Source organism: Mirounga leonina, unplaced genomic scaffold (genome assembly GCF_011800145.1).
Source record: "Mirounga leonina isolate KUSES-001 unplaced genomic scaffold, KU_Mleo_1.0 Mir_165, whole genome shotgun sequence".
In the NCBI taxonomy this organism is placed as follows: Eukaryota; Metazoa; Chordata; class Mammalia; order Carnivora; family Phocidae; genus Mirounga; species Mirounga leonina.
In genome coordinates this window covers 41474277-41489148 of record NW_023270415.1, presented here as the reverse complement: position 1 = coordinate 41489148, position 14872 = coordinate 41474277, and the positions used below count along the sequence as shown (strand labels likewise).

Below are 14872 nucleotides of genomic sequence, written 5' to 3'. Positions count from 1 at the left end.
AGCCCGATGCGGGGCTCGATCCCAGGACCCTGGGATCATGACCTGAGCTGAAGGCAGACGCTTAACTGACTGAGCCACCCAGGCGCCCCTTACCCTTAGTTTTTTATTTTTTTTTATTTTTATTTATTTATTTATTTATTTATTTGACAGAGAGAGACACAGCGAGAGAGGGAACACAAGCAGGGGGAGTGGGAGAGGGAGAAGCAGGCTTCCTGCTGAGCAGGGAGCGCGATGTGGGGCTCGATCCCAGGACCCTGGGATCATGACCTGAGCCAAAGGCAGCTGCTTAACCGACTGAGCCACCCAGGCGCCCCTTACCCTTAGTTTTTAAGTACAGTGCGGGTATATAAAATATATCTGCGGGCACCTGGGTGGCTGAGTTGGTTAAGCGACTGCCTTCAGCTCAGGTCATGATCCTGGAGTCCCGGAATCAAGTCTCACATTGGGCTCCCTGCTCAGCGGGAAGTCTGCTTCTCCCTCTGACCCTCCCCCCTCTCATGCTCTCTTTCTCTATCTCATTCTCTCTCAAATAAATAAATAAAATCTTTAAAAAAAAATACATATATATATATCTGCATGTATGAGTTGAGCATGTAAAAAGAATGCTATACAATTTTGTGGACTTTATAATTCTTCAGGCTGGGCACAGTTTGTGCTTTTGTGCACTTCCATGACCTATTTAACTATTGGGGCTTAATTTATTAATTGGCAGTAACTCCCACTTAATTTTGTTCTCATTTCTATTCTCTTGATTGGGAATCTGGTTATGCTTTTTGAACAGAGTTGACATAAGGTATCAGACAGGGGAGATGTAGTCTTGAGACAGGTTTAGGTATGGCAATTCTGGAGGGCCATATAAAAGCTATGCCTCTGGGTAAATTTCCACCAGTATTGACCTTTGCAGTTTCAGCATACTTTTAAAGACTTCAGTTTAACCACAAAGTAATTTGATATCAGTTTACTTTTGGCATATTAAAAGATTAACTTGAAGGATATTTTCCCCCAACAAATTAGGTGAATACTGATGGTTTGGTGTTGAGAGGCTGGTACAATTGTCTGACACTGGCAATATATGGATCAGTGGATAGAGTGATAAGTCATGACAGAGACTCTCCACCTCCACCACCACCACCTCCACCTCCTCCCCAGCCACAGCCAAGTTTGAAAAGGAATCCAAAACATGGTGAGAATTTTAAATTTGTCTTTGTCAGTGACACTTATGTTTATTATAGTAGGAAAAGGTAATTCAAATAGCTCTTTCACCCTTTGAACCTTTCTTAAAACTTGAGAAGATATCATTGTCAGTCTCCCAATTCTTTCCTCTAGGAGTTTCTTTTTATGTTGAAGTGGTTATATTTTATTTTCTTCCTCTATTTTCCTAGAATGCTGTTTGAATTGACCTGAGGTTTTTTAATTTAAAATATGTAAATGTAATCCAGTGATTACTCATGGTTTAATATCAAAAGTATCTCCAAAGGAATTGAGGAATAGGCAGTAAGTTTGGTATATATTCTTAGAATACTCATATTAATTTTTTTTTTTCAGGAGTGCATTTCAGATTTGGTTAGATGTCTAAATGCAGATTTTTCCCCATTTTTGAGAACCTTTTGCTCATTAACTGGAGACAAGAAAAATAAGAACTCTATTAAATTTCAGTGGCTTTCCTTCTATAAGGCAGGCAGCTGGAGTCCTGTTTCCCAGGATCTCTTCCCCTTATTCCAGTATTATTCACCGTAAGCTGTTGAAATAAGGAGATTCAGGAATACATTTTGAAATTATAATTGAGGTCACTAGGGAAAAGTCTTTTGCTTTACAGTGAACATTTAATGAGCCAATACAATGACCTCCTCTTAAGCATGATATAATAGTGTGATGTGAACTCTTTGTCTCTGATAGTCACACACTGTATTTTCGTCTCTTCTTTTTTAAAGATTTATTTATTTATTTTACAGAGGGGAGGGGGCAGAGAGAGAGGGAGAAAGAATCTTTTTTAAATTTAAATTCAGCTAATTAACATATAACGTATTATTGGTTTCTGAGGTAGAGGTCAGTGATTCATCAGTCTTATATAATACCCAGTGTTCATTGCATCACATGCCCTCCTTAGTGTCTGTCACCCAGTTACCCCATTCCCTTACCTCTCTCCCCTCCAGCAACCCTCAGTTTGTTCCCTATGATAAGAGTCTCTTATGGTTTGTCTCAGAGGGAGAAAGACTCTTAAGCAGACTCTGCCCCGAGCATGGAGCCCCATGTAGGGCTCAATCCCATGACCCTGAGATTAGGACCTGAGCCCAAACTGAGTCGGATGCTCAACTGACTTCGCCACCCAGGCACCCCTTTCATCTCTTTTCTTAAATCTTACCTGTTCAGTAAAGTTAATCTTTCACTTTTCTTTTTTAAAGACTTACCACTTATTTTAGAGAGAGAGAGAGTGAAAGCACGGGGTGGGGGATGGGGTGGGGACAGGGGCAAAGGGAGAGGGAGAGAGAATCCCGAGCAAACTTCCTGCTGAGCATGTGGCATGTTCTCACGACCCATAAGATCATGACCTGAGTGGAAACCAATCGACTGAGCCACCCAGATGCCCCATCACTTTTCTTTTTCTTTTAATCCTTCAGTTTTCTGTGCTCATTTGTCTTTCTTTTTTTTCCTGACTTTGAACTCCTTGTGGACTGAGAGTATGTTTTACTTGCATTTGTGTTTCTAGCCTTATCATATCACATCTAGTCTTAATCACAGTGCCTAACATACATAATGGCTACTCAGAATTTTTGTTTAATTTACTGACTTGTTTTAAAATTGACACTTGTGCTCATACATTTTCTGTATATGAATGTATGTATGTTTTTAGTTTTTTTTTTAAAGATTATATTTTATTTATTTGACAGAGAGAGAGAACGTGAGAGAGGGAACACAAGCAGGGGGAGTGGGAGAGGGAGAAGCAGGCTTCCCACTGAGCAGGGAGCCTGATGCAGGGGTTTGACTCCAGGAGCCTGATGCAGGGGTTTGACTCCAGTACCCTGGGATCATGACCTGAGCTGTAGGCAGACGCTTAAAGACTGAGCCGCCCAGGTGCCCCTGTTTTTGTTTTTTATTCTGAAATAATTATAGATCCATAAGAGGTTGTGAAGAACTGCATGAGGAAGTCCTGTGCACTCTTTCCCCAGGTTCCGCCACTGATAACCGCTTTTACAACTGTAGAACAATATCAAAACAAAATTTTCTATAAAGCTTGTTCAGATTTCATCAATTGTACATGCACTTTGTGTGTGTGTGTGTGTGTGTGTAGCTGTATGCAGCTTTATGTTATGTATAGCTTTTCATAACCACCACTACAGTCAAGATACTTGATTGTACCATCAAGTTATTATTCTGGTATTATTCTTTAATAGCTACACGCATGCCATCCATCCCTAACCTTTGGCAGCCACTAATCTGTTCTCCAACTCTATAATTATATTACTTCATGAATATTACATAAATGGAATCATGCAGTAGGTATCTTTTTGAGATTGGCCTTTTCCAATCAGCATAAATTCTTTGAAGTTCATCCACTTTGTTGTGTGTATCAATAGTTCATTCTTTTTAATTGCTGGATAATATTACATTAGTATGGATATATCATAGTTTATTTAGCTGTTCAACCACTGAAGGACACTTAAGTAGTTTCCAGTTTTTGACTTTTGCAAATAAGGCTGTTATGAACAGCTTTTTGTGTACATCTTCCTAAGGAAAGTAAGTCTTCATTTCTCTGGGATAATGCCCAAGAGTATATTTTAGTATGTGGGAAGTCAGAAATTCTAACTTTTGTAATATAAATTAATTAGTAAAATTTGTTTGATGTTGGGAAGGAAGAGTTTATCAATAAATTCTGAAGATGAAAAACTCAAATGATTAACAGCATTTTTGTCATGCATTCATTTCACTTTATTTTAATAATTTGAAAGTTCTTTTTCTGTCTCTACTAAAACTAGCTGATGGGGAGAAAGAAGATCAATTTAATGGAAGCCCTCCAAGACCACAGCCAAGGGGACCAAGAACTCCTCCAGGACCACCTCCACCTGATGATGATGAAGATGATCCCATACCTTTGCCAGGTATGAATAAAATCGGTCCCCCTCACCTTGGTTAATGTTATAGTGCTTTTTGATTAAAGGAAGAAAAGTAGATGTAGGTAATCGATCTTAATGAATGCCCGCTACCCTTTTCCTGTGCAGTATTTCCTTTTGTTTTTCTGTTGGCAGGTGAACTTGTTTAAAAAAAAAAAAATCAGTTCATTCATTTGAAACTGTACCAACATTGCTTTGAAAATAAGGTGTTGTAGTGTTATATACAGAAGAGTACTAGTTAAAAATAAGCAGTATGTATTGGAAGAGATAATAACCTGTGTACTTAATAGCTGAAGAGAAAAGGATTAGTTTCTGGTGTTAGAAGATAAAATAGTGTACTTTATTAATTCTCACTGTATAAAATTATGCAGTACATACTCCTAATATTTTTAAAAGCAGACAATTCTACCACTTTTTTTAAAAGGGTATTTATGAGCTAAATCATCCAAAATGGCATTAAGTAGCTACAGTATTCCAGTCCTGCTACCTTATGTTATTTAAACCATTAAAATACTCTGTCTCTTAAATCTCAATTTTTCAGTGTCTGGTGATAAGGAAGAGGATGCTTCTCATAGAGAAGATTACTTTGAACCCATTTCTCCTGATCGGAATTCTGTTCCCCAGGAAGGGCAGTATTCTGATGAAGGAGAAGTAGAAGAAGAACAGCAAGAAGAAGGAGAAGATGATGAAGATGATGTGGATGTAGAGGAAGAAGAAGATGAAGATGAGGATGATCGCCATACAGTAGACAGTATCCCTGAGGAAGAAGAAGAAGATGAAGAGGAAGAAGGTGAAGAGGATGAAGAAGGTGAAGGTGTGTTATATTTATTAGGACTTTCTGGTTTTAAGTACTAGGAACTAACTTGATGTAGCTTTGAGCGACGCAAGAGAATTTAGAGCAAAGATAAATGGCTTTCAAGAAACTCAAGGGATAGAATGTAGCTGGGCCTCAAGACTTGACTAGAACTGGGATTCCATTTTTTGTTTGCTTTATGTTTTTACTTTATTTTCTCTCTGTCAGCTAGCTAACTATTGTTTTTCTGTTCACCCCACAGGTTTAATCTCCTCTTTTTAACCAACCAGCCTAAACTACCTGGCTGTTTCTCTCAGTCTTATTTGCATTTTCTTGGGAGAAAGATTGTTTGGCTTGCTAAAATATCAGTTGCCCCTTGGTACCATCAGTTTTGGCCAGGGAAGCAAGATCATGTAGCAAATACCTGATGATTAGAGATTTGACAGGCTGTTTTCAGAGTAAGGAGTGGTGTTGTAAGCTGGATGGAATTCCTAAAGATGTCTGCCACCTAGATATTTTAGCAAAATGCTATGTTTTTAGAAATTCAGGGGAAAAGAATCTCAACTATACAGGGTTATATGACAGCATGATGCAGTCCTTTGATTAGGCTTTATTTTTCCTTTGAAAGTAAAAAGTAATTGACTCTTAATTTGTCCAAGAAACAGCATGTAATGTTAAAGCATTTATGTAAAATGACAGATAAACTGCCTTGTTTTTTCCTAAACTAGTGAAGGTGAAGATGATTCTACATGAAAGTAGATTTTGGTATCACAGGGGCCCTTTTACAGAATAGAAATAGGTTATTGAGAGATACTTTTTTAGCTTCCCCTACTCCCTGATTAGCAAATAATCCTTTTTATATTTTATTGTATTTGACTGACAAATAGTAGTTAGATTTCAGGCAGGCTGTTTTCTTAATCATTTTTGTAGAAAAGGTGAGAGAAAGAGGCTGGTTAATTTGGTTTTTAATAGAAGATAATCTGGCTTATCCCAGAGTCATGCCTCTGTAAGCCCTTATCGTTTCAGATATGATGAGTATATGGCTAAGACTAACGTGTTTTTACCAAAGAATGTCAAAAGATGGCTGATGCTGGAGGAATACTCTAGAAACATTTCCTTTTCTTACATAGACTGTTATTACTCATGCCAATTTTCCCACAGCCAGGCAATAGCAGTGTTAAAAAGTAAAACCAGATTTTCTCTCTATAATCTTATTTTTTTTTAATTAGAGGAGAAAGTTGCACATGTATAATGATAAGCTTTGTTTTGGCCCAGCTGAGCATTTTAAGTGAACAACTTTTCCATAAAAATGAAACACCTAGGAAACTGTGTGATAGGTAAATGAAGAGAAATAAAAATTCACGAATACGAAAATAATGTTAAAAAAGAACTTAAGGGGCGCCTGGGTGGCTCAGTCGTTAAGCGTCTGCCTTTAGCTCAGGTCATGATCCCAGAGTCCTGGGATCGAGCCCCACATCTGGCTCCTGCTTCGCGGGAAGCCTGCTTCTCCCTCTCCCTCTGCCCCTGCTTGTGTTCCCTCTCTTGCTGTGTCTCTCTCTGTCAAATAAATAAAATCTTTAAAAAAAAAAGAAAGAAAGAAAGAAAGAAAGAACTTAAAATGTTTTCAATGAAAATATTTGTTTTAGTTTTCTGATTATGGCATTATTAGTTAAATTTAATAATCTTTCCTATCATTTTTTTTTCCATCTTAAAAATACTTAAAAATGCTCTCTCATGAGGGCAAGGTTAACTTCTTCCCTTTTGAGAGAGGTTTTTTTTTTTTTAAAGATTTTATTTATGGGGGCACCTGGGTGGCTCAGATGGTTGGGCATCTGCCTTCGGCTCAGGTTGAAAATCCCGGTGTCCTAGGATTGAGCCCCACATTGGGCTCTTGGCTCAGCGGGGAGCCTGCTTCTCCCTCTCCCTCTGCTTCTTCCCGTGCTCATGCTCTCTCTCTGTATCTCTGTCTCAAATGAATAAATAAAAAATCTTAAAAAAAAAAGATTTTATTTATTTATTTGAGAGAGACAGATAGCGAGAGAAAGCACAAGCGGGGAAGAGGGAGAAGCAGGCTCAATCCCAGGACCCTGGGATCATGACCTGAGCCGAAAGCAGTTGCTTAACGGACTGAGTCACCCAGGTGCCCCTGAGAGGTATTTTTGTTACTTTACGACATTTCTAATTTTATTTCTGTGAGGAAAAGATATCTGTAGCAGAGTTAGTTGTAAATTTGAACAGATAGAGGACTTTGCTTATGAAGTTTCTCATTAATTATTTTATTAGAAATTATAAAATTATACATCTATAAAATATATAGAAATTCTATGAGAAGTTATAAAATTTATAAAATGAAATTCATTCTGTTAGAAATTATAAAATCATAAAATTAGAAAAATAAAAATTAGAAATTATAAAATAAAAATTAGAAAAAATTTATAAAATTATAAAATGTAGTTGTTGATAAGATGTTGGGGCAGAAGTTAATTTTGTTTAAAAATCATTAATTCTTATTTTTTTGCCATACTACTAAATAAAATATTTTTTTGATTAGCTAAATTTTTTGCATTAAACAACAGTGCTATAATATTTAAATATTATTCAAACTGATTTTCAGGGGATGATGGTTATGAACAAATTTCCAGTGATGAAGATGGAATTGCTGACTTGGAACGTGAAACCTTTAAGTATCCGAACTTTGATGTTGAATACACTCCTGAAGACTTAGCTTCAGTTCCTCCTATGACATATGATCCATATGACAGGGAGCTTGTACCACTCTTATACTTCAGCTGTCCCTACAAGACTACTTTTGAAATTGAAATCAGTAGAATGAAGGATCAAGGTCCAGATAAAGAAAATTCAGGGGCAGTAGAAGCTTCAGTGAAGTTAACTGAACTGTTAGATTTGTATCGGGAAGATAGAGGTGCAAAATGGGTAACAGCTTTAGAAGAAATTCCAAGTTTAATAATAAAAGGATTAAGTTATTTGCAGTTGAAAAACACAAAACAAGACTCTCTTGGCCAGTTGGTAGAGTGGACCATGCAAGCTTTAAATTTACAAGTAGCTCTTCGCCAGCCCATTGCCTTAAATGTCCGACAACTCAAAGCTGGGACCAAATTAGTGTCCTCACTAGCAGAATGTGGGGCTCAAGGTGTCATGGGATTGCTACAAGCAGGGGTAATCAGTGGGTTATTTGAGCTCCTGTTTGCTGATCATGTCTCATCTTCCCTTAAGTTAAATGCTTTTAAAGCTTTGGACAGTGTCATTAGTATGACAGAAGGAATGGAAGCTTTTTTAAGAGGTAGGCAGAATGAAAAAAGTGGCTATCAAAAACTTCTGGAGCTCATACTTTTAGATCAGACTGTGAGAGTTGTCACGGCTGGTTCGGCTATTCTTCAGAAGTGTCATTTCTATGAAATCTTGTCAGAGATTAAAAGACTTGGTGACCATTTAGCAGAGAAGACTTCATCTGTTCCTAACCACAGTGAACCTGATCATGACACAGATACTGGACTTGAGAGAACAAACCCAGAATATGAAAATGAGGTAGAGGCTTCAATGGATATGGATCTTTTGGAATCCTCAAATATAAGTGAAGGGGAAATAGAAAAGCTTATTAACCTCCTAGAAGAAGTTTTCCATTTAATGGAAACTGCACCTCATACAATGATCCAGCCGCCTGTTAAGTCTTTCCCAACAATGGCACGTATTACTGGACCTCCAGAAAGGGATGATCCATACCCTGTTCTCTTTAGGTAAGACATTTTTGGTTTGGGAAAATATATTTCAGATTACTGCAGGCAATTTTATGTGGTTGATTTTGTTTTTTTAAATTTGTCTGTAAGCAGTGCATATCTGTGTAAGGATATTCTGTATTTCAAAGTAGATAATAGTGAAACTGAAAAGTATACTACTGTGGGAGAGCTATATTTTATTAGCACTTAAAGTAGTAATAGTGATGTAAGTTAAAGATAGTGTTAGTCAACAACAGTGCTTAGATAAGCATGTCTATGAGCAAGAATAAATGAGGAGCTATAGAGTTGCTTCTGGGGAAGGTGGTGTGATACAAGAGGATGGCCCAGGAAGGAGAGAGCTTTTCTATGTGAACCTATTTGTACTTTATCTCTCTTACATTGCAAGTTAAACTTATGTTTTATTAATTTAATTTTACAGACCTGGTTAATATCTTTAAGGTTCAGTTACTACTTATTTATGCTATTTGTTGTTGTTGTTTTAAGTAGACTCCATGCTCAATGTGGAGCTTCAACTTGCAAACCTGAGATCAAGAGTCGTATGCTCTACTGACTGAGCCAGCCAGGTGCCCCTTTCTAAATCTATTTGTTGGTAGAGTTTTGCCATTATTAGGATTAGCTCTCACAGTAGATTTTTAAATTTTGTTTTAATTTTTGCTACTTTTTTTGCATTTTGCCTGTAAATGATTTGCTAGCTAATGGGAAAATGGCATTTTTATTATGTTATTCCTTATTTCTGTGATTAATGTTTACCTTCATTTGGAGCATTACTGCATTAACAGAAAATGGGGTGCTTGTCCATCCTAAAATCTGTACCTCTCCATTCCTGTTTTTAGCTGAGCTGTTAGGTCTTGCCTAAGTTTGAGTTCTTTCAGGAACAAAAGATGATAATGCTAGAGCAGGGTCTGGTAGGAGATGAAGTCAAGAGTACAAGTGTAGGGGTTTGGCTTTGAACAGAAGAAAAGAAATCTTATGTGTGTACAAATATGGATGCATTTGTAGTATGGAGACAGTAAAGGAGACAAGGCACTTTGCACTGATCACTTAATTTTTAATAAGGTAAGAGGCGAGGTCATACACTGAGATAATGGAGAGTAGTAACGCTAAGGAAGGGAGTAATGCTCTCAGTCACGGAAGGGAAACTGGTAATTAAAGGCTTATTAAGTATTATTTTCTCCTCCGTAACTGGAGAAGGTACATTTAAGTATCAGACTTGAGGAAGTAAAGGGCCTTGAATGCTGTGCTGAGGAATTTGGATTTTGTTTTTATTTTTTTATTTTAATTTTTATTTTTTAAAATATTTTATTATTTATTTGACAGAGAGACACAGTGAGATAGGGAACACAAGCAGGGGGAGTGGGAGAGGGAGAAGCAGGCTTCCTGCTGAGCAGGGAGCCCAATGCAGGGCTCGATCCCAGGACCTTGGTATCATGACCCAAGCCAAAGGCAGACGCTTAACGACTGAGCCACCCAGGCGCCCTTTATTATTATTATTTTTTTAATTTTTATTTTTGTAAAAGATTTTATTTATTTATTTCCAGAGACAGAGAGAAAGAGTACAAGCAGGGGGAATGGCAGGCAGAGGGAGAAGCAGGCTCCCTGCTAGGCAAAGAGCCTGATGCAGGACTCGATCCCAGGACCCAGAGATCATGACCTGAGCCGAAGGCAGACGCTTAACTGACTGAGCCATCCAGGCATCCCTGGATTTTGTTTTTAGAATGTGGGAAGATCTTTACTATTTTGGAGTAGTAGATTTGATAGGATCAAAGTAGTATTCTAAGATTATATGTTGTAAGGTTGTTGCAATGGAAAAGAAATTGGAGTTATTAAGTAGATGAGCCAGTCTAGTTTGTACTGTGTTAAGTACTTAATATAGTGGCACTTACAGGGAATTGTACTAATATTGAGAGTTTGTGAAAGAGCAGTTACTGGGACTTGACAACTGGACCTAATAGCTAAGAGAAAGTGAGAAGGAGCTAAAGATGTTTTCAGGTTTCTAGCTAGGGTAACTATTGGAACTGGGGTTTTATTGACAGAAACTGGTAAATTAGGAGGGGCAGTGAATTTTGAAAGCACAAGTAATTTTGCATTTTGGAAGGATTAGTTTGAAGTGATGATAAGGCTCTAATGTCCTCTGTGTAAGTCTCCAAGATCACTCTCAGGATTTGCCAGTGGTACTCACAGGACTCAGCACTGTGCTCACAAGTATGATTTATTACAGCAAAAGGATACAAGGCACCATCAGCAAAGGAAAAGGGTACATAGGGAGAAACCTGAGGAAACCAGTCAGAGGCATCCAGAGTCCTTTTCCAGTGGAGTCACATAGGACCTGCATAATTCCCCCAGCAAGAAATTGTGACAATGTGTACGAAATGTTGCATACTGAGAAAGCTCGTTAGAATCTCAACATCCAAGCTTATTACTGGAGGATAGCCACATAGGCCCCCAAAATCTACTGTGTAACAGAATCCCAGGCTCTCAGAACGAAAGCAGGTGTTCAGTGTAAACCATATTGTTTGCATAAACAGTTTAGGCACAGTGAACATTCTTACCAGTTGGGTGATGGGAACCCTCCCCAAATCCAAGTTCCCAGATGCTAGGGCCCGCCTTGCCTGCAGTGTTAACTATTTTCTGAACACTCCACAAGGTGGTTAAAGATACTCTTTGAACATAGTAGTTATGGGGTTTTGTCTTCTTGAGAGTTCTGTTTGCCTTCATAGTCAAGAAGTTACTGGGGGTGTTTATTATCCTAAAGTAGAAATCTGAGTTTAAGGAATAATATGAGAGGTAGTTATATATTCTATGATTCCAAATATAGGACATTCTGAAAAAGGCAAAACTATGAAAACAGTAAAAAGATCAGTGATTGCCGGGGTTAGGGGGAGGGAGAGGAACAATACGTGGAGCACAATGTTTTTAGGACAGTGAAAATACTCTATCAGTAGCATTTGTGTCTGTTTTGGGGTGTTGAGTAAGTTCACACTTTTTCTACTAAAAATATGTATGCTAAAAAATGGTTCTTGGGTTTGATAAAAGTGCTACGTATGGTAGTATTAACTCTTCAAATACTAAAAATGGATAATTTGAATTTGTTTTCTTTAGAGGTACTAATTCAGATATACTGCCTATAGTAAATATGAATAAACTATATATTTTTTATAGTATATGTACTAAATTTTTCCTAGGTACGCTAATTCAGATATACTGGTGTGCCATGAATAGAGTAGGACCATGGTGAAAAAGGAACATTTGATGAGTGGTCTGGAAAGAAGACCCAGAATTAATTCCCAGAATTAATTAATTCCCAGAATTAATTAATTAATTTAATTAAAGATTTTATTTATTTATTTGACAGAGACACAGAGAGCACAGATAGGCAGAGACAGAGGGAGAAGCAGGCTCCCCACTGAGCAGGGAGCCTGATGTGGGACTCGATCCCAGGGCCTTGGGATCATGACCTGAGCTGAAGGCAGATGCTTAACCAACTGAGCCACCTGGGCACCCCAAGAAGACCCAGAATTTAAAATCAAGGTTGATTCTGGAAAGAGAATACTTGCCAACGGCTATATGTCAAATATCCGTTGAATGTTAGCTAGAAAAAAGCCTCACATAATTTCCACTTTCATTTGACCCAGTGGAGAGAAGACTTGCTGCCACGTTATGTTTTTAGTTAAAGTAGTATATTGCTAAGGATAAGGATTATGGCCATTAAAATTTTTATGCCTCTCCTAGCTAATGAATACTGAATAAATGAAGAATGTTTTACACTGACATAATATGCATCAATTAATTTTTCTACAGGTATCTTCATAGTCATCACTTCTTGGAGTTAGTTACCTTGCTTCTGTCAATTCCAGTAACAAGTGCCCACCCTGGTGTGCTGCAAGCCACGAAAGATGTTTTAAAGTTTCTTGCACAGTCGCAGAGGGGTCTTCTTTTTTTTATGTCGGAATATGAAGCAACAAATTTGTTGATCCGAGCTCTGTGTCACCTTTATGATCAAGATGAGGAGGAGGGTCTTCAATCTGATGGAGTTATTGACGATGCATTTGCCTTGTGGCTGCAGGACTCAACACAGACATTGCAGTGTATTACAGAACTGTTCAGCCATTTTCAGCGTTGCACAGCCAGTGAAGAAACTGACCATTCAGATCTTTTGGGAACCCTTCACAATCTTTATTTGATTACTTTCAATCCTGTGGGAAGATCAGCTGTTGGCCATGTTTTCAGTCTTGAGAAAAATCTCCAAAGTCTTATTACTCTAATGGAGTACTATTCCAAAGAAGCCTTGGGGTAATTTTCTTTTTACTCCTTAAATTTCCTATTATACTGGAAAACTACATCAGTAAAGGGCTAGTTTCTTAAAAGGTGTTGTTTGAAAGTAAAAATTATTATAATTATTTTTTGACATAATACATAATTTGTTAATTAAGGATTAGAATGATAGAAATTTCTAAAATATAAGATGTGTCTGTAAAGCAACAAAATGGATCTTTTAGAAGCTTCTTCCAGTTTCCCCGTGGTATTGACAAGATTACAAGATTACAACTATAGATCTCTTGCTAATTTGTGTGTAGGGGAATCCTAAGGCACCAGAATATATACTTGCAGAGTAATGAGGACTGTCTTGCTACCTTGAATTTTCCCTTGCCTTTAGACTATGGTGCTCTGGTTTCAGAAGTACTTTGACTGAATGTCAGCAGGGAATTTAGAATGATACTAGTTTTCAAGAGCTGCCCAGTAGGGCAGAGGATTGATTTTAGTGTCTGAGGAGATAAACATGGTCTTCCTGGCTCATGTCATACAAAGCAGTGACATCCAGGTAACTGGCCTCACAACAGGGTCTTGATATGACTCCTTGAGTGACAGATCTTTTTTGGGGGGACTAGGAAAGGCAGTGGCTTTAATCTCAGCAGTTTTAAGGTAGAAGTCAGTGATGATGGCAGTAGGTTGATTCATCACACTTATTCCTACTTACCCAGAGTGAACAAAATTTTAAAGGAGACCATTGAAGTATACTTCCGAATCTTTCATTGCTGATGAAGTATACTTGTTAATATTTCATTGTTCTTTTGATCTTCTTTCTTAATAGAATTTCACTCTCCATTGTGATGCATATGCTTTGTTTATGTACTTTTAAGTAGTGTTTTCAAGTGAGTTGGAAGTGAACTTTAAAATCTAATTTCTTGTCTTCAGGGAGTTAGTCATGTTTCATTGTAAAATTCCTTGGTCTCTTTAAAGCCAAATAGAAAAAAATGTTTAAAATTGTTCCTGGAAAAATTGCTTTCATACCAAAAACTTTAAAACCTTATTTTGTTTCAGTGATTCCAAGTCTAAGAAGTCAGTAGCTTATAATTATGCATGCATACTTATTTTGGTGGTGGTTCAGTCTTCCAGTGATGTCCAAATGCTAGAACAGCATGCAGCATCTCTCTTGAAGCTTTGTAAAGCAGATGAAAATAATGCTAAATTGCAAGGTATGGTACTTGAAGTTACTTAAGCATTTATGATATGTGAAGGAAAAAGCCTTTGAATATCTGTAATTAGTACTTTATCATGTTTTGATAATATATATAGTAATACTCTGTTACTTCTTGAAAGTACCCTTTGTGAAAGTATTTTATATGGTGTTCTTAAAAAGATTTTTAGGAAATTGTCACAAGTACCTTTTCCTGGAAAATCATGGTAATTGGTGGATAGTTGAAGTTCCTAATCAAAATGGAAGTAGCTTGAAGGTGAACTCAAATGTTCAGTTTTTGTTTTTGTTTTAAGATTTTAAAATTATGTTTAAGTAATCTCTACACTCACATGTGGCTCGAATTTACAACCCTGAGATTAAGAGTTGCATGCTCCACCGACTGAGCTAGCCAGGCACCCCCAATTTTTTTTTTTTTTAAAGTAGGCTCCACGCTCAGCATGGAGCCCAAGGCAGGGCTTGAACTCACAACCCTGAGATCAAGACCTGAGCTGAAATCAGGAGTTGGATGCTTAACCGACTTAGCCACCCAAGCACCCCTTCAAAAGTTCAGGGTTTTTTTATTTTTTTATTTTTTTTTTTAAAGATTTTATTTATTTAACAGAGAGAGACATAGCGAGAGCAGGAACACAAGCAGGGGAAATGGGAGAGGGAGAAGCAGGCTTCCTGCAGAGCGGGAAGCCCAATGTGGGACTCGATCCCAGGACCCTGGGATCATGACCTGAGCCGAAGGCAGACGCTT

The 14872-nt window shown here is 37.7% G+C and overlaps 1 protein-coding gene across 3 annotated transcripts in view; it reads left to right on the top strand.

Annotated features, from left to right (window-relative positions):
* The window catches only part of VIRMA (vir like m6A methyltransferase associated), a 63605-nt gene that overhangs the window by 16158 nt on the left and 32575 nt on the right, over window positions 1-14872 (top strand). For 2 of the 3 annotated variants that reach the window (XM_035011542.1, XM_035011540.1), the window contains exons 5-10: window positions 1015-1183; window positions 3975-4097; window positions 4651-4923; window positions 7517-8657; window positions 12456-12947; window positions 13977-14131. In XM_035011542.1, coding sequence (XP_034867433.1) covers window positions 1015-1183; window positions 3975-4097; window positions 4651-4923; window positions 7517-8657; window positions 12456-12947; window positions 13977-14131 — 2353 coding nt within the window. The remainder of the gene's footprint in view (window positions 1-1014; window positions 1184-3974; window positions 4098-4650; window positions 4924-7516; window positions 8658-12455; window positions 12948-13976; window positions 14132-14872) is intronic. The other variant, XM_035011541.1, reaches the window with a different exon arrangement.